Source organism: Trichoderma atroviride, chromosome 7 (assembly GCF_020647795.1).
Source record: "Trichoderma atroviride chromosome 7, complete sequence".
NCBI classification, from domain to species: Eukaryota; Fungi; Ascomycota; class Sordariomycetes; order Hypocreales; family Hypocreaceae; genus Trichoderma; species Trichoderma atroviride.
Window position 1 is genome coordinate 3,406,682 of NC_089406.1, and position 15,604 is coordinate 3,422,285.

Below are 15,604 nucleotides of genomic sequence, written 5' to 3' on the forward strand. Positions count from 1 at the left end.
ATCTGACACTGACAAGGCTTAATAATATAAGCTACTACAGCTACTACTGCCGCTGCTACTACTGCTACTGCTACTGCTACTGCTACTGTAATAGGATTGGGGTGCTAGATAACTTTTTTTCTTATAAAAAAATAAATAGTACAATAATAAAGCACGCCAGGGTTTATAAAAGACTTAGAAAAAGACCGCAAAAACTTATAAGAAGAACAGACACCTGAACATACGGAAGGCCCATTAAGCATGCGTAGAACAAGACTATCTAGGGTTAGAGAAGTCCTGTGAGAAACAAAGAAAAGAATGGACAGTTAAACTTACAGAAGGCTTTAAGGCCTGGAAAGACTTTTACAATTCAAATTGTTATCCACTCGTTGAGAATAATTACACGATTAAGCCGATAACTAGGCCCTTGTACAAGAGACATAATCTATTTATATCAATGCCCTCATCTAATACATAGTCATTATAAAGATTCAGAAGTATGAGTGTTAATTCTCCATACAACATCAGCCCCGTCCTCATTCATTATATTTCTCGACCTCCAGCGGTCCAAAGACTTTTGAAGGCGCCCTCGTCCCGCTTCACCAACTCTCTAGGACGGCCGGACTCAACAACACGTCCCTTATCCATCACAATCACACGATCAAAATCCATTATAGCATCCAGCCGGTGAGATATTGCAATCGTAGTATATCGAGTAAACTCATCCCTGATGAGTCTTTGTATTGTGCGGTCGGTATCCTTGTCCACAGACGACCCTACCTCGTCCAAGAGCAGCAAGCCACCGATGTCGCCTCCCTTCTCAAAAGCGCCGCTCAAATATCCGTCTGATTCTCCAATTTCAGTACGGGCGGCACTGCCGCGTATACGTCGTCGTAGTATGGCACGGGCGAAGCCAAATAGCTGTCTCTGGCCATGCGAGAGCATACTAGTAGATAGGCTGCCGTTTAAGCCACCGTTATCTTCTACAGCCTGCCAGAGGCCTACTGATTGAAGCACTTCGGTGCAGTCGCTATCAGTTGATAAATTGTACGGATCGAGGTTTGTTCTGAAAGAGTGTCCGTCCGGAAAGAAGATGGAATCCTGGGGCACTGCAATAACACGCTGTCGTAGAATTGAGCGATTGACTCGATTGAGTGATACATTGTCGATTGTAATGCCGTCTGCGCATGCTGGAAGTGGATCTAGAAGGCGAAGCAGAAGCAGCAGAAAAGAAGATTTACCGCTAGAAATATGATCAGTGGGTTGGGACACGGGATATACAAGCTGCAAGCGGGCTCACCTTCCACTGCGACCGCAAATGGCAATCTTCTCGCCAGGGGCAATACTCATGCTGACATTTCTAAGAACCAGATCTGTAGCATCTGTGCCGTCCGAGTCCTCCAATTGTAATGATTGATTCAATTCGTTGCTATTGGAGAATGTTAGCATCAATTCATGCATGCATCAATCCAGGCAAGTGCATTATAACGTACTTGTAAGAAGCAGAAACATCTTTGATCTCCAGCGATCCATGTAATGGCCAAAGTGGTGGCAGCATTGCGTCCTCTTCAGGAGAACTCTCTGGCAGCACTGTCTCACGAAAAGACTTGAGCCGGCTCACAGCCCCAATGGATATCTCCAAAAGGGTATACATGCGGATCAGATTCGACACATAATCTCCTAGAGACATTAAGCTGACCATTGAGGCTCCGGCAAATCCAGCACCTGTGACTGCCTTGACCTGGGTGACAAGAACTACAACTAGTGTGGCGAGGACCGTGACGACCGCTGAAAGAAAGAAAGTGAGGCAGTGCTGGACCATGGCAAGGAGATATGCCGGGCGTTGCGAATTGTCCAAGAGGCCTAAATTGAATCCAAGGCTTTCTTGGGCCCAGCCAAAGGCGCGAAGAGTTGCGACTCCGGTGACTGTGTCTGTAAAATGCGTACTGGAGATGCGAGTCAGCTTAGCAATTATGTTGTGGTGCAATAGAAGAGCCAGTGTGATTTTGACTTACTAAAGTGGACTCTTTGTTTCAAGATCTAGCAAACGAAGCTGTCGAGAAGTAGAGAGATATACGTTTTGAATCAGCCACATGAGCGCAACAACAAACGGATAGCTGATTGCGATATACGGCGAAGCTGTAGCCACAACAACAGCCATGCCAATAGACATGCATAGCTCTGCCATGACATTGAGGAGAGCCTGAGGAAGCTCTATATCAACGAGAGAAATATCCTGAGAGAAGAGATTTGTGACGATGCCGGCGTCTACGGTCGTGAAGAATCGCAATGGAGCTCTAATAACAGTACGCAACGTCTGATGATGCAAAGCTGTGCCAGACTGCGCAGTCATGGAGATGAATAGAATAGCACATATGATGCCTATACAGGCCAGGCTTAGGACTTGGAAGAAGGAATAGATGCCAATCCAGTACGCCTGAGAGTGAGCTCGGTGAGCAGACGTCACATCGGCGGACCAAAAGTTCAGCCAGATCTGCGGAAAGTTGAAGAAAAAGCCGAGGGCGATGCCAACTAATAAGAATGACAGTAAAGTTATTGACTTCATGCTCCCTGCATAATGTTTATAGACGGACCAATCTCTTGTTTTTCGACTGTGCTCATCTGTTGCGCTCCACATTGCCGGTGGTGGTGTGCGAGCAGTAACGACAGCAGATTCTTCGCTTTTCTCTGCAGTGGATAGAACGGATGAAGAGTCTGAAGGCAGATTTTCGGAAGGTTTCTTATTAACTTGGACCTCCAGACTTTGGACGTAGCCGCCAAGTGAATCAAGATCATCAAAAATGCCCTGCTCAACGATCAGGCCGTCATGGTTCAGGGCGACGATATGATCTGCAGACGGTAAATGGCGCACCGCATGAGTAGATAGGACTGCAGTGGCATTACGGCGGCGAATAAGACCATTGGTGGCGAAGACTCGTTGAAATACCTGCTCCTCGGTATCCGCATCCAGTCCACTAAGCGTGTCGTCGAAAAGGAAAAGCTTGGAGTCTGAATATAATGCGCGTGCCATTGATACCCTCTGTTTTTGTCCGCCGCTTAGGCTCACACCATTACTCCCTATCTTGGTAAGATCTCCCTGTGGAAGCAGAGCAAGATCTGGAAGAAGCATTGTCGCTTCAAGAACTTCATTGTATCTATTTTCATCAAACGAAGAGTATCCGAGGATATTCTCTCTCACACTGGCGTTGGTTAGAAAAGGAGTTTGATCGCAGTAGCCGATGCGGCGAGCTGCAGGCTCTATCAGTACTCGACCATCATGGATGGGCGTCTCCCCTAACAGGGCTTTGAGAAGAGTCGATTTGCCACAAGCAGTAGGACCAATCACAATAGTGAGAGAATTGGCAGCAATGCTAAAAGAAAGCTTTGATAGAACAAGTTTCTCCTTATCCCAGCCGAAACTGCCGTCGCAAACTTGTATTATCGCGTCACAGTCTTCGCCTATACTCCTTCTTAAATCATCTTCTTTTGACTCATACTTGAATTGAGCCGGACCAGCGTCTTCACGAAAGTCTATACAGCATTCTTCCTCCAAGAAATTTTGAATGCGCGTAAGACATTGAAAAGAGGCCATCATAAAGGGTACATATTGAAATATCTGGGATAACGGCTCTGTGAGAAGAACAAGAAAAGACAGCGCCGTAAATACACGAGTGGTGTCAAGGGTCCGTGATGTGACGGCAAACGTGAACAACGGGCCGAGCATGGATGGAGCAAAGCCAATAATCACAAACAGGACTATGGTCATTCGCCAACTACCACCAATACCGATCTCAACCTCACGGAGGCGCTGGATAAGTGCTTCAGCTGATTCCGCCAGGCCAGCAATCTTTAAAGTCTTCATATTCGCAACAACGTGAGACAGAGCACCGACTCTTTCTTGAATCTTTTGCATCCAAAGGTTTTGCCTGGGACCGCTCAAACGACTCGCGATGGTTACGCTGACAACGCAAACGCTAACGACAACGATGGGTGCGACAAAGGCAACGCCAAGCTCTCGATACAGCAACCAAAGGGCAACTCCAGTTTCGAGGAAACTTGCCCAGAATTCATGCATAGCCATGAAGCCCTGTCTGGTACGCTCTATATCCGTACTCATCAGAGTGAGTACAGAAGAGTCACCGACTACTGAGAGCCTAGACCGTAGAGTCTGTTCATAGATGGCACTCGCTAGAGCTCCGCGAGCCATCCAGATAGTCCTTTCTCGTAGGTAATAGTAAATGGATGTTGAAACAGCAATGCCTCCGTATACAAGAAATGTCGCCACTATCAAGCCATAACCATAGTTGACAGGCCTCTCGGATGCTGGTATCAGCAGATACGATAGCAATGAGTTGATGAGGAAGGGCTGACAGAATCTGAAAGCCGACAGGGCGAGTCTCGGCGGTATTGGAAGTAAGAAAGAGCCCAGTAGAGATTTCGCAAGAGCTTTGGCAAGTCCGTGCTTATGGCCATGGGTCGAAGAGACTTTTATTGAAGTGTGAAGCTTCATTCGTAAAGTATCACTAGCCATATGCCGATCAAGAGAGAATAAATCCTCCAAAGACAATACTTTCTGGCGACCAATTGCGAATAATTTCCAGACCCAACTGAATGCCGCCAACCCAAAGAACCCAGCCGTTTCTTCTGGGCTGTGCGAAGCGGTATCCCATTGAATCCATCTGGTTTTGGTTTGAGACTCGGCCAGGAATGCAACAGCTTTTACGCCAACTGCGGCTGTAAAGACGGCAGCGAAGGCATTTTCGGTGCGCGTCACAGCTAAGAGCCAGAACGAGCGAGTTCGTACAATATCAAAGAGTAGTGAGAGCCACAAGTAGCTGCTCAGCAGCATCGACGGGCGTGGTGAGCGAGCATGTTCAAGAAAAGACAGCGGTAGGGCCAGCGCGATGGCAACTACATCTAGTGCAGCGGATGATATGAAGAGAGCAGCCTGCTCGCCGCGCCAGACGATGCTTAGAACAAACGACGAGAAGCGTAAGGCAATACAAATTGCAATGAATGCCTAGAACGAATTAGCACACGCATTTCGGCCAAGCACATGTATTTACTTTACAACCACCGGGAGCACCTACGGCTTTAGAAAGTTGGTAAATTCGACCCTTGACGATCACAGGCTCTTTGACTAGCCAGATGCTGCGGACAAGCGCGAGAATGATGAAGATTGCGGCAGGAAGAATTGAAAAGAATATCGCCTCGAATCTGAGAGTGAAGTCAAACTCTCTATGGTTGCAGCCATGGACAGCAGGCCCGAATGTGGCATCGTTTGGGCAACTGAAATAATCCATCCCCCTTCAAAGGTGTAAAAAAAATATTTTACCTGAAGAATATCAGGGATCCAAGACCTGCCAGGAGCCATCTCGACATGGAATTGGAGAAACAGAGTCTTATGAGATTAGCGAAAAGGATGCGGGTACAGTAACACGCATTGCGCGCCTAACACACGAATCTGCAAACGCATCATCGATATCTCTCTCGATATGGTCTGGTTGATGGAATTAGCTGCTGTTTGGCAGTGCCTAATAAACAAGCAGCATCGCACCAGAGAGGAGTCATATGCGGTTACGCGGCAATTAAAATGACTTTGCGGCCGTTTTCTCCGTCGTCGCTCCGTTCTTTCTTTACTCAAATCGGAAATTAAGACCTTTGCTGAATAAATCCTGCTGTTACGGCCTGCAACATGCAAGTTTATCTGACCTAGGGAGCTTTTGCAAGGGTGTGAACTAGGGGCAAGGTGCTTTTGTTCAATCGGCCATATATTGTACGGGATAAGCTGCAGCGGGACTAGAGTAAAGGCATCCTGCTAGATCCTGTTAGCGGCCAGTTGCGGAGGAGTCTTTGCCGCCGCTGATTGTATTTTATTCATCGTCTTACGGACTGGTCTCTTTTTGAAATGGGCAAAGTATGAATGCGAAGCCCTATGTGGTATATCTTGTTTATGTACGTTGCGATAGAGGGAAACGCACTAAGTAGTATCAGATACCTAAATGTGCTTTAGGTCTAAATTAAGATTTCCATGTGCTCGACTTACGCGAGCTCTCTACATGTAATAGCCTTGAACTGATGAGAGAGGACACTGCGGGCCGACTGCGGTCTAAATTATTGGCCGCAGTCCTTTCTTTCAGCCGTATGCTTCCACAAATAGTTCAGGAACTAAGAGATGATATAACTGGAGAATACGTATACTAACCAGACAACTTGGTAAGAGCTTTGCATTATGTATGAATGGGCCAGGTATTTTATAAACAATGATTAACCCAGACAAATCACTATTTACAACTGTTGGATAGTTGCTACCATAACATTCTGAAGGAGCTTGTCGTTATAGCAGTTGCTCCTTTCAGTCAAATGTGCCTAAAGCAGACGCTACGTTTAATTCTATGCATCTTTTACATCAACGTCGGCTTTGGCCTCGCGACTTGTGTCTAATGTATTGTTGTTGGTAAACATTTCTTTGGGGAGACTAGTCTGTCAATAAGTAAAACAGTCATAAGCGAACACTTCTCTTTTTCTGAGCGTCTTTTTAGACGAAAGAAAGATATGCTCATTATTTGGGTCACATACATCATTAGCCATTTCTTATTGAGACCTTGCATGCTCCTCTAAACTTTCTTAATTTGCTTTATGTGCATTTGGGAGGCCACAGCCCCGTCCAGAGACCTGAGTAACAGTAGCATCCACGTGTCCCCATGCGACAGCATTGCCATTAGTGAGATCATTCAAGGCATGGAGGCCAATATTTAAACCGCCATTATAGACAGCATCTATTCCCAATACATGTATGCTTCTGTCAGCATACTCTAGCTTGTAGCAGGCGCCGCACAACGTAGAGTTCCATGTAGTACCCTGAACGCCGCCAATGTATGGGAAGCGGGAGATTTGGCCCTGGGTTTCCCAGTGATACTTGGTTATGAGTCCGTTGAGGCCATCAGAGCAAGATACATCTCGAAGAGATCGTGAAGTATCGTCGTAGCCTGGATCGAAAGATACTAAATTAATTGTTAATATGCATGTACGTAGGCCTCAAATTTATTGTAAAGGACAGTCCATACCATAGGTGGCAGTGATGGCTGTGACGAGTGTAGCAACGGTGAAGATATTTGAGAGCTGCATATTGGCAAATTCGTAATCACAAGAGATATATATATGTGCGTGTGTGTGTGTGTATAGGTTGCTTGCAATTGTACGTATGAGAAGCGTCAAAGAGGAAATTTGTAAACGTGGCGTTGATGTTGGAGACTGTTCAAATGTTCAGAGTTGGGGAGTATTCCACCATTTATAATGCTCCATTATCATACCATCTTCTCATCTGAAGTTATTGTTCCTCCAACCACGCATCTTACCCAAAATATCTGACACAAAATACTAGCGTTAACGCAAAAGGGAGAGAGAGCCATTTTAGCCTGCCTTCGTGGTTGCCTACTACTGGCCACTAGGGTAAGTGTATCAATCTGTTAGAGCATTTCCGACCTGGATCTGCTTCCCATCATTAGATATCTCCAGATATATGTGGCGTTACCACTGCCGTGATTGCTTTAGAGGCTCCGGTCCGGGGGTGGTAGCAGCCGGGGTTGCAAACAAGACTACTATCCTCATGTTAATAACATTGAGTCACGAAAACAACCACGTATATACAAAGATAAGGGTAAAAGTACAAGTAAATTAAAAAAGGACATGCAGTTGACAGTCAGCCCCTGGAGTCCATCCCGCCTATCCATATACATACAAATTATGGAGTATAGCAGCAATGATAGAGAATACTTAACGGCTCGCGCGGCCAAGCCATTGAGACACAGAATATTTCCCTTAAAAAGCGGTGAGATAAAGATAGCGTCGTAAAACCGCCCTACATAATATCGTATATTTTCCCTCATATGTCTAAGTAACTCTTCAAACTGAACCATCAGAGTCAGTGACATCATACCATAGGATCATGTGAGGCAAGGTGAGACAGCAGCTACTATGTATTATATGGCCACGGATCAAACAGATACTGCTGAGACTCTGTGTAGCTATTTCTCGTATTCTGATCTCAACTGAGACACACTGCTGCCTAGGTACTATGTATTATACTACATGTAGCTACCTAAGGACTATCAATTTGTCAGTTTGTCTCATGCGCTCAAAAGCTGTTGTAAGACCTCTCTATACTCATCTCGGCGCGGCCAATATATTATGATCTCTACATACACATGAGTACTCTTGGGACTTCATCCATCTTCACAATGTCCGGAATTCGCAGTTTAGCGCTAGTGTTAAGCTGCTGGATTGCTCGGACTTGTCGCTCAAATTAAGGACCGAGAAATATTTTCTGTCGGTGCATCGCAAGTACATATAAAACAAGAGGATAGAAGTTTTGTAATATTCTTGCAGCCCTTGATAATTCGCGCATCTGTACTCCGAGACTCTGAATAGCCCTTACATGTAGGCCACGCCGCAAGAGACTAAATCTCTTGCCCTGCATAGAGACTGACTCCATGTATTACTGAATCTGTACTATTTGCTCCTGCGCGGCGCTTTCAAACCACTTCAAAAAGCAAAGTTTCTTGGCTCCTTGGCTCTGCCTCAGACTGTTGCCAAATAACAGCCCAATCCTCTCCCAATTATCCTGCTTTCCCACCTTTTGCACCACAAGAAAAATCGCCCACTCTTTTCCCGTCCTCTTCAAATGCCCCGCCATCATCTTTATAATCCTCAGGTCTCCGACATCACAAATATTGGTCTCAGAGTTTGGTGCATCTGGACTGAAAGACCAGCCAGAGATTGTTAACTCTACGGGACCAATGTCTCCGACGCTGTTAAACTCAAGAGTGAAGAGTTTCTCGGGAGAAGGATTGGGTTCGCCATTAGTACAAACCCTGATAGTGGCACTCACAGACGGTCCCTTCAGCGTGACAAGGCCTTTGCTAAGACGCCCGAGATATAGAGGACCTTCAGATACACAGTCTATATGTAGAACTTTGGAGAAGATATTGACAGTGTCGTCTGTCAAAGGTCGCTGACACCAAGTAACGTCGATTCCTCCGGCAACGGATGCCCACGACCACGACGGGATATTTGTTAGCTCTTTTGGTCGGCGACTAAACTCGTCCATAAACCAGCAACTGTCAATAATGAAAGTGGTATCCCATAGCCCTGCGAGATACCTCGTGTTAAAGAGTCCAGCGAACTGAGACACAATACCAGCCATTGCTGGCAACCGGTCACTCAGGTAGGTAAATTCTAGTTCCATCATGCTCATGATATTGTCGTGCCAAAGCTCCCGCTGTTTAGTTGCGCTTCCACTCTTAACATCATTGCGCATGATGCTCCTACTTGAGTTTGTACGGAAGAGATCCCAATGTGTTTTCTCATATTTTGACTCACACTGACAAAGGGTCTGAGATCGACAATCCCAGACAACTTCTTTGGTGCAGAAATGGACATAGCGACGGGATAGTATTTGCTCTTGGTATACCCAACCGCGAGTCATCAAAGGAAATTCTGGTGTGAGTAATGAATCTGGTTGCATTTCATACGGATGGGAGATTCCTGTTTCGGCGATCAGATGATAACGTTGGCCATGATGTATGCCTTTAATCTCCAATGGCTTGTCGTATCCAGCTAGTTTCGGGAAGAATCCAATACTTCCATCTATCGAAGCTGTTGCCGCTAGGGTGACGTGGCAGTTGGCATAATAATCCGCCATCTTTGCTGCCTCGCTCTCCCAATCACTCGCAGAATCTTGGATGATGCATAAAGAGTCGATCCAGATATACTCGATGCCAATCGTAGGACTGAATTCGATTGCGTCTTGGAAGGTTTTAGACAAGGAGTTCCATGGGATTTCATCCTTGAGTCTTTCGATATTGTCAGACACAGTTCTCAGGATTTGAGTCTTTCCCCAGCAGTGGCTAAGACACGCATAGCGACTCTCTGTGAGTGGCTTAGGTTCGATTAGACGAGCTTTGAGAGCTCCTATCTTGTCCGATACAATTTGAACAACTCTCTTTGGGAGTATTGGCGCATTTGCCACGCGGCAATCTTTGTGATCTCTCTCGCAATCGCTTATCCAGGTCAAAATTTGCTCAGCGAGATGATTCCTATCCTTTGAGATGCCTGACCACGGTTTAAAAAGTGGCCAAGGACACGGCTCCCCTACATGCATTCGTTAGTCTTTTCATTTATCAACCCATCATGTGGTCAAAACTTACCCGATTTTGCATGAATGTTCACCTTTCGAGATGCTGTGTGAGTCATGTCTGCGACGCCTTCGGTAGGCCAGATGCCCAAAGACAGGCTTTCGCTTGACAGCGTCCTGTCGGCCGCGAAACTTAGGGTGTAGATAGCGGGATTCTCAGCAGCTTCTGGATGGCAGTGTTTGCATGCCTCTACGATGAGGCCGCATGTGAAGCATTCCTTCGCCGATTGAACGAGTTCCTGTAGGCAGTGGGTGTAAAACCCCTCCGCATCGCATTTTTCACGGACAGTGATCTCGTTGAAATCGAAACATATTTCGCATAGGGTAGAGGATGCATCTCCCATGGTAAAATTAAGCCAACGTAGCTAAACTTGGAGAGTTGCTGTAGCGAGTAATTGTCCCGCCTTCTTGCACAGACATGTTTATGGTTGTAAGTCGCCAAGAACCTCGTGCCGAGGGGCCTTTGCACATGCATGCCGGTAAATCTGAACAGGCAGATCCTCCGTATAATTAAATCCTATAGGGTACATAGCCACAGGCCTAATCTGGCGCCTACATCTTGAAACTGCTACTGTACCCGGACCCAATACTAGCGGATTGCTGACGCCGAATTGTGGCGCAAACTTGAAGCACCCCTGACATGCTTAATAAGGCTGCCTAGACCTTATACTCCTTTTCATTGCTCAAATATCGAAGCTGAAAGAGGTGAACAATTGAAGAAAGCTTTGCGCTGGCAGCTTTACAACTGTTAAATCACTTTTTATTGACTGGCTTCAACCGTCTGATTGCTCAAAACTCACGCGAGTGTTCAACATGACGCGTTTGATGCCTCAGCCTTCCGAAACGCCAAGTCAACGAATGAGAAATACGGGAGGCCAAGGCAAGCGCCACTGCTGGGAATGCCGTCGACGATGCTTAGTATGTGACTCTGAAGAGCCTGGATGCAAGAGATGCCATAAATCAGGCATACCATGTCCAGGTTATGGCGAGGAGAAGCCTACCAGACTGAAGTGGATCACGCCCGGCAGAGTCGTATCTCGTGACCAGAAACACAAGAAAACTTTACGGCGGAAGGATCAAGACGACTATGAGGAAATAACAGCAGAAATGATAAGGGAGTTAACTCCGGTTGGAAAATACGCGCGTATAACAATTCCACGCATTGAGATCAACGACGAAGTCCAGGTCATCGCACAAGCCCTCGAGTACTGTAGGTTTTCATTCATTCAATATATTTGGTAGCAACTTGCTAATATCTGCTGGATAGTCAACTCTTGCATATACGCAGACTTAGCCCCAATCCACGATTTTGGCCAGAATCCTTTTCTTTACCGGATCTCGATAAAGCATCTCCAAGCTGCGCATCTAAGCCCTGATTATCTGAAGTATGGCATGCTGTGCATGATTATGAGCCACCGAATCAACCAAACGAACAACGCCCTTCAGCTCAAACCCTTAATGGAGAAGTTCTATTTCTATTGGGGCCTCGCTGTCCGATCCCTGAATGAGTACCTCAACATGGAAGACAAGCGAGCCGGCAATACAATTATTGCTGGAATATTGACACTTTTACTTGCAGACGTTAGTCACCTCTACCAAGATTCATCAAAGTTGTTCGCTATGCTTACGTGACTAATTCCTGTTTAGATCCACCAAGGGAGGTCGCTTGATTGGCGATGCCATTTACGCGCAATATACAGACTGATTACGTTACGTGGCGGATTCTACGTACTGTATAAGTCAATGAGCATGAAGCCGTTGATGCTATGCTTTTGGTTGTACGTTTCTCTAATCCAACTCCTTTTTGCCGTTATCACGAGCTGACTTGAGGCATATAGTATTGCAGTAATTGGGGACACTACGTGTCCGGCTTCAGACCTCTTTATGGAAAATTTACATGTTGAGGCTCTGAGCTTCTTACTTGAAAAATACAGCATCATGGCATCTCAAATTCATCTATGCCCGATCCAGCTGTTTCCCGAAATCTTCAAAATCAACCACTTGCGCATGCAAGGTGCAAGGCCTGATCTTTTTGACGCCAAAGCCCTCCAGGAGGTGGCTTATGAAATATTGGAGCGCATCAACTCCTTTTCGCCCCAGAAGTTGGCTGAATCTAAACACTCATGCCATGAAGACTGGGTATTAGTAGGCAAGGCGTATCAGGCTGCTGTTGCGCTATACTGCATTCTGTCACTACAGAGTTTATCAGTTCTTCCTCAGTCTTCAGCCCTGCGAAGACAATGTGCTGAGCATGGAGAACTATTGCAAGTCCTTCTCAAAGAAGCACTCGCTAGCAGAAGGCTGAAGAGGTTCATGGTTTGGCCGCTGGTTGTACTTGGAGTAGAAGCCGTTCATGGCGGCGAGGCAATGCGCACCTTTGTTGCTAATCAGTTGACGGAACTTAGCCATGACGCCGGTACCTATGTTCCACTCACTGCAAAACGAGCTCTTGAAGAGTTTTGGAGCTCTGGAGAAACTCGCTGGGATGATTGTTTCGATAGGCCGTACATCTTCACGCTACAGATTGCTGTGGATACAAGCCGCCTCATGCCGTTGTATAAGTGATCCTTCAGACATCTATTAAAAGCAACGAGAATCTATTAATAATAGGGCTAATCAGAATATATCAGAGTTTCATCAAATTGTCTACGATATGCATAATCTTTACTTGACTCTTGCCCCTTTGCCATCTACTCTTATCGCCATTTTCAGCTGCACTTGAAACTCTCGCCGTCAACTTCAACACGCGGCCAAAGTGGGTCTGAAAAGTGCCCCCGGAAGCTAAAAGTCTTGGCACTTTTTTTCTCCTAATCGGGCAAGGCGTTACTCGCCTCAGGAACAGTTGGCTGCTCTACAGCCTCTCTTTTGCAAGCTTTGGCAAGTTGATAAAAGCCCCAAAGTCGCCATGGTCCTTTTCTTTTGCTCTTTACTTCTATTCAGCTTTCAGTCCTTATTTTCTGACAGTTTTTCTTTTCTCATTCTTCTATTCGTTTCTTCTTAACGCCACGACAAGTATCACGCCATTTACACATACAACCACTTTCATCTTTCATTACTTATAGATCATTCGACTTCTACACTATTCGCCTTTTTTAAACGATGGCAGGCGGAGATCCAGGTAAGAAACCATGTTTTAATCTCAGGATGCATATTCTCGATTAACAATATGAAGTTTTGTACAGTTTATACGTCTACGCTCCCAACCATGGAGCTCCAATCTTCTTCGCCGTGGCCTTTGCTATTTCGGCCGTCTTTCATATCTGGCAATGCTTGTAATACTATTTTACCTCTATATAAGATGAGTGCTAGGAATGTTGGCTAACCTCCAAATTTAGTCAATACAAGGCATTTAGATTAGTCGGATTACAATCTACATGCGCTGTGTTATTCGTGGCGGGCTTTGCTTGTCGAGAGTATTCATCATACCACTACATCTACGAAAAAGACGCAAATAATGTTCTCATCCCCTTTATTCTTGGCCAGGTCTTCATATATGCATGCCCGTAAGTTAACAAACCTATCCTAAGCATGCCCCATGACTAACGGCTAATGAATGTCCAACTGCAGCCCCCTTCTCGAGCTTTCGAACTACCATGTCCTCGGCCGCGTATTCTTTTACGTTCCTCATTGCGCTCCGCTTCCAGCCTCAAGCGTTCTTCGTGTATTTGGAGGCCTCATGGCTATCGTTGAAGCCTTGAATGGTGTAGGAGCCTCTTTATCCGCTAATCCGTCTGCATCACCTGGTACACAAACGCTCGGAAGCCACCTGATAATGGCAGTCCTTGTTATCCAACTCATCGTTATTACTATCTTCGTTGGCCTGACTTCTACCTTTCACGTCAAATGTGTTAAAGCCTCGGTACCATCCAAGAATGTCTACACTCTGCTAGCTACGCTATATATGAGTATGACGCTAATCTTCATAAGATGTATCTATCGGCTGGTGGAACACACTGGCGATACAAAGGTGGATATCACTGACATTGAGGCCCTGAAACAACTGAACCCTCTTTTGCGATACGAAGTCTACTTCTATATTTTTGAGGCCACTCTTATGCTTCTCAATTCCGCACTGTGGAATGTATGGAATGCAGGCCGCCTGTTGCCGGCGAACCCCCATATCTATTTGGCACAAGATGGAATTGAGGCCATGGTAGAGGCGCCACCGGACTCTCGACCATTTTGGCAGAAAGCTGTGAACATGTTCACATTTGGGCTGCTATATGGCAAAAAGAGTCCTGTTGTGAGACTTGAAGAGTTGACCGAGTATTCGAGAGTTGGTGGAAATGGGCAAGCTGGAGCGCATATGCTCAAGTGATGAGGCTTGGGAGTATAGTCTATGCGATGCATGGACCGCTGTGCGATACAAGCCGAGCCAAAGGGGATTGTATCGGAAAAAGACTGTGCGTTTAGGTTTTCTCATTAAAATATATAGACTTTCTTTTGTTCTTCTAACTGTACTCTATGTCATAATTTATTCTTTAGCCTTCTATTTTTCGTCTCGACTATCCTAAGTTATCTCAGAGGGTTTACCGCCATCGTCCATCTGACGGCTTCGCTTTGCCCTTAGTATCGTCGAAATGCGCCGAGATCATAGCCTCATTGGCAGTCAATTCATTGAATGCCGTCCAAAGGTTTCTTTAAAACCATGCCGAGTGAATGAGGAGCCGTTTCAACAAATCCGTTCTTTTGGTATAATTTTCTTCCAGGCCCGTCTGCCATTAGTGTGATGTAAGGAGCTCCGTCTTTGGGAGCTTGCGCTGAGATTTCCCATAGCAGCCTTTTCAAGATCTGGTCCCCCAAGCCCTTTCGTTGGTGCTGTGGATGGATTGCCATGTCCGCTATGTGGAAGTACCATCCGCCATCGCCAATGATGCGGCCCATTCCAATCACTGAGTTATCTTCTTCCGAAGTAATAAAGCAGCCATACCAGCTGCCTTTGGAGATTTCGGTAGCTTGTGATGCAGTTTTCGGCGAAAGGCCAGCGATTAAACGAAGGTTGAGATAATCTGGTACGGATGGGTACCCATCTTGGATAACATATCCGGACGGCAAAGCCATGGTGATGGAGGAGCTCACTATCGATGGTGTCAATTTTATGCTTTGGAAGATTAATACACGATTGACAGACTCGAAAATTGCTGTGTAAAGGATGGCTTTACGAGTTTCTTAGGGGATGGAGTTTACAGCACTCGAAGAGCATTTGGCGTCCAATTACTAAGGGAAGCGGCCAAAACTCTGACAGTGGGTTTATCGGTTCAGCGAGATGGGAAGGATTTAAATATTAAGAGAATCAAGTTTCACGGTGGAGGTCCGTCTTATTTATAGGTTACTTGGCAGAATGCGGGGTCCTCGTGAAATCCGATATTTGCGACAAAACCGAGATGTGCGATCAAGTCCGCGATAATTGGTACATCTAAACACCTTACA

At 45.9% G+C, this 15,604-nt stretch overlaps 6 protein-coding genes across 6 annotated transcripts; 2 read left to right on the plus strand and 4 right to left on the minus strand.

Moving 5' to 3' along the window:
* Window positions 1-206: 206 nt before the first annotated feature.
* On the minus strand, window positions 207-5,300 carry TrAtP1_013123 (uncharacterized protein). The gene is made up of 5 exons (XM_066115798.1): window positions 5,070-5,300; window positions 1,995-4,999; window positions 1,473-1,925; window positions 1,280-1,408; window positions 207-1,222 (listed from the first exon to the last, which is right to left on the minus strand). The coding sequence occupies exons 1-5, from the start codon at window positions 5,280-5,282 to the stop codon at window positions 523-525; spliced, it is 4,500 nt and encodes a 1,499-aa protein (XP_065971898.1). The 5' UTR covers window positions 5,283-5,300; the 3' UTR covers window positions 207-522.
* A 1,153-nt stretch (window positions 5,301-6,453) lies between these two features.
* Window positions 6,454-7,286, minus strand: TrAtP1_013124 (uncharacterized protein). Its single transcript, XM_014088753.2, has 2 exons — window positions 7,047-7,286; window positions 6,454-6,983 (listed from the first exon to the last, which is right to left on the minus strand). The coding sequence occupies exons 1-2, from the start codon at window positions 7,105-7,107 to the stop codon at window positions 6,607-6,609; spliced, it is 438 nt and encodes a 145-aa protein (XP_013944228.2). The 5' UTR covers window positions 7,108-7,286; the 3' UTR covers window positions 6,454-6,606.
* A 1,020-nt stretch (window positions 7,287-8,306) lies between these two features.
* On the minus strand, window positions 8,307-10,625 carry TrAtP1_013125 (uncharacterized protein). The gene is made up of 2 exons (XM_014088754.2): window positions 10,188-10,625; window positions 8,307-10,131 (listed from the first exon to the last, which is right to left on the minus strand). The coding sequence occupies exons 1-2, from the start codon at window positions 10,516-10,518 to the stop codon at window positions 8,477-8,479; spliced, it is 1,986 nt and encodes a 661-aa protein (XP_013944229.2). The 5' UTR covers window positions 10,519-10,625; the 3' UTR covers window positions 8,307-8,476.
* A 201-nt stretch (window positions 10,626-10,826) lies between these two features.
* On the plus strand, window positions 10,827-12,952 carry TrAtP1_013126 (uncharacterized protein). Its single transcript, XM_014088755.2, has 4 exons — window positions 10,827-11,384; window positions 11,442-11,755; window positions 11,822-11,952; window positions 12,013-12,952. Exons 1-4 carry the CDS (start codon window positions 10,988-10,990, stop codon window positions 12,737-12,739), a joined length of 1,569 nt encoding a protein of 522 aa, XP_013944230.2. The 5' UTR covers window positions 10,827-10,987; the 3' UTR covers window positions 12,740-12,952.
* A 173-nt stretch (window positions 12,953-13,125) lies between these two features.
* Window positions 13,126-14,581, plus strand: TrAtP1_013127 (uncharacterized protein). The gene is made up of 4 exons (XM_014088756.2): window positions 13,126-13,292; window positions 13,347-13,446; window positions 13,510-13,677; window positions 13,742-14,581. The coding sequence occupies exons 1-4, from the start codon at window positions 13,274-13,276 to the stop codon at window positions 14,490-14,492; spliced, it is 1,038 nt and encodes a 345-aa protein (XP_013944231.2). The 5' UTR covers window positions 13,126-13,273; the 3' UTR covers window positions 14,493-14,581.
* Window positions 14,582-15,441, minus strand: TrAtP1_013128 (uncharacterized protein). Its single transcript, XM_066115799.1, has 2 exons — window positions 15,306-15,441; window positions 14,582-15,252 (listed from the first exon to the last, which is right to left on the minus strand). Coding segments are annotated over exons 1-2 (465 nt in total). The 5' UTR covers window positions 15,307-15,441; the 3' UTR covers window positions 14,582-14,788.
* Window positions 15,442-15,604: the final 163 nt, after the last annotated feature.

Bases quoted from the DNA above. Each gene is read 5' to 3' on its own strand.
- TrAtP1_013123 (XM_066115798.1), bottom strand. From the start codon at position 5,282: ATGGATTATTTCAGTTGCCCAAACGATGCCACATTCGGGCCTGCTGTC. The intron at 5,000-5,069 runs GTAGGTGCTCCC...AATTCGTTCTAG, and splicing joins TTTACCAACTTTCTAAAGCC to GCATTCATTGCAATTTGTAT. The intron at 1,409-1,472 runs GTACGTTATAAT...ATTCTCCAATAG, and splicing joins GATGTTTCTGCTTCTTACAA to CAACGAATTGAATCAATCAT.
- TrAtP1_013124 (XM_014088753.2), bottom strand. From the start codon at position 7,107: ATGCAGCTCTCAAATATCTTCACCGTTGCTACACTCGTCACAGCCATC. The intron at 6,984-7,046 runs GTATGGACTGTC...CAATTAATTTAG, and splicing joins AGCCATCACTGCCACCTATG to TATCTTTCGATCCAGGCTAC.
- TrAtP1_013125 (XM_014088754.2), bottom strand. From the start codon at position 10,518: ATGGGAGATGCATCCTCTACCCTATGCGAAATATGTTTCGATTTCAAC. The intron at 10,132-10,187 runs GTAAGTTTTGAC...GAATGCATGTAG, and splicing joins GAACATTCATGCAAAATCGG to GGGAGCCGTGTCCTTGGCCA.
- TrAtP1_013126 (XM_014088755.2), top strand. From the start codon at position 10,988: ATGACGCGTTTGATGCCTCAGCCTTCCGAAACGCCAAGTCAACGAATG. The intron at 11,756-11,821 runs GTTAGTCACCTC...ATTCCTGTTTAG, and splicing joins TGACACTTTTACTTGCAGAC to ATCCACCAAGGGAGGTCGCT. The intron at 11,953-12,012 runs GTACGTTTCTCT...TGAGGCATATAG, and splicing joins TTGATGCTATGCTTTTGGTT to TATTGCAGTAATTGGGGACA.
- TrAtP1_013127 (XM_014088756.2), top strand. The intron at 13,447-13,509 runs GTAATACTATTT...CTCCAAATTTAG, and splicing joins TTTCATATCTGGCAATGCTT to TCAATACAAGGCATTTAGAT. The intron at 13,678-13,741 runs GTAAGTTAACAA...GTCCAACTGCAG, and splicing joins GTCTTCATATATGCATGCCC to CCCCCTTCTCGAGCTTTCGA.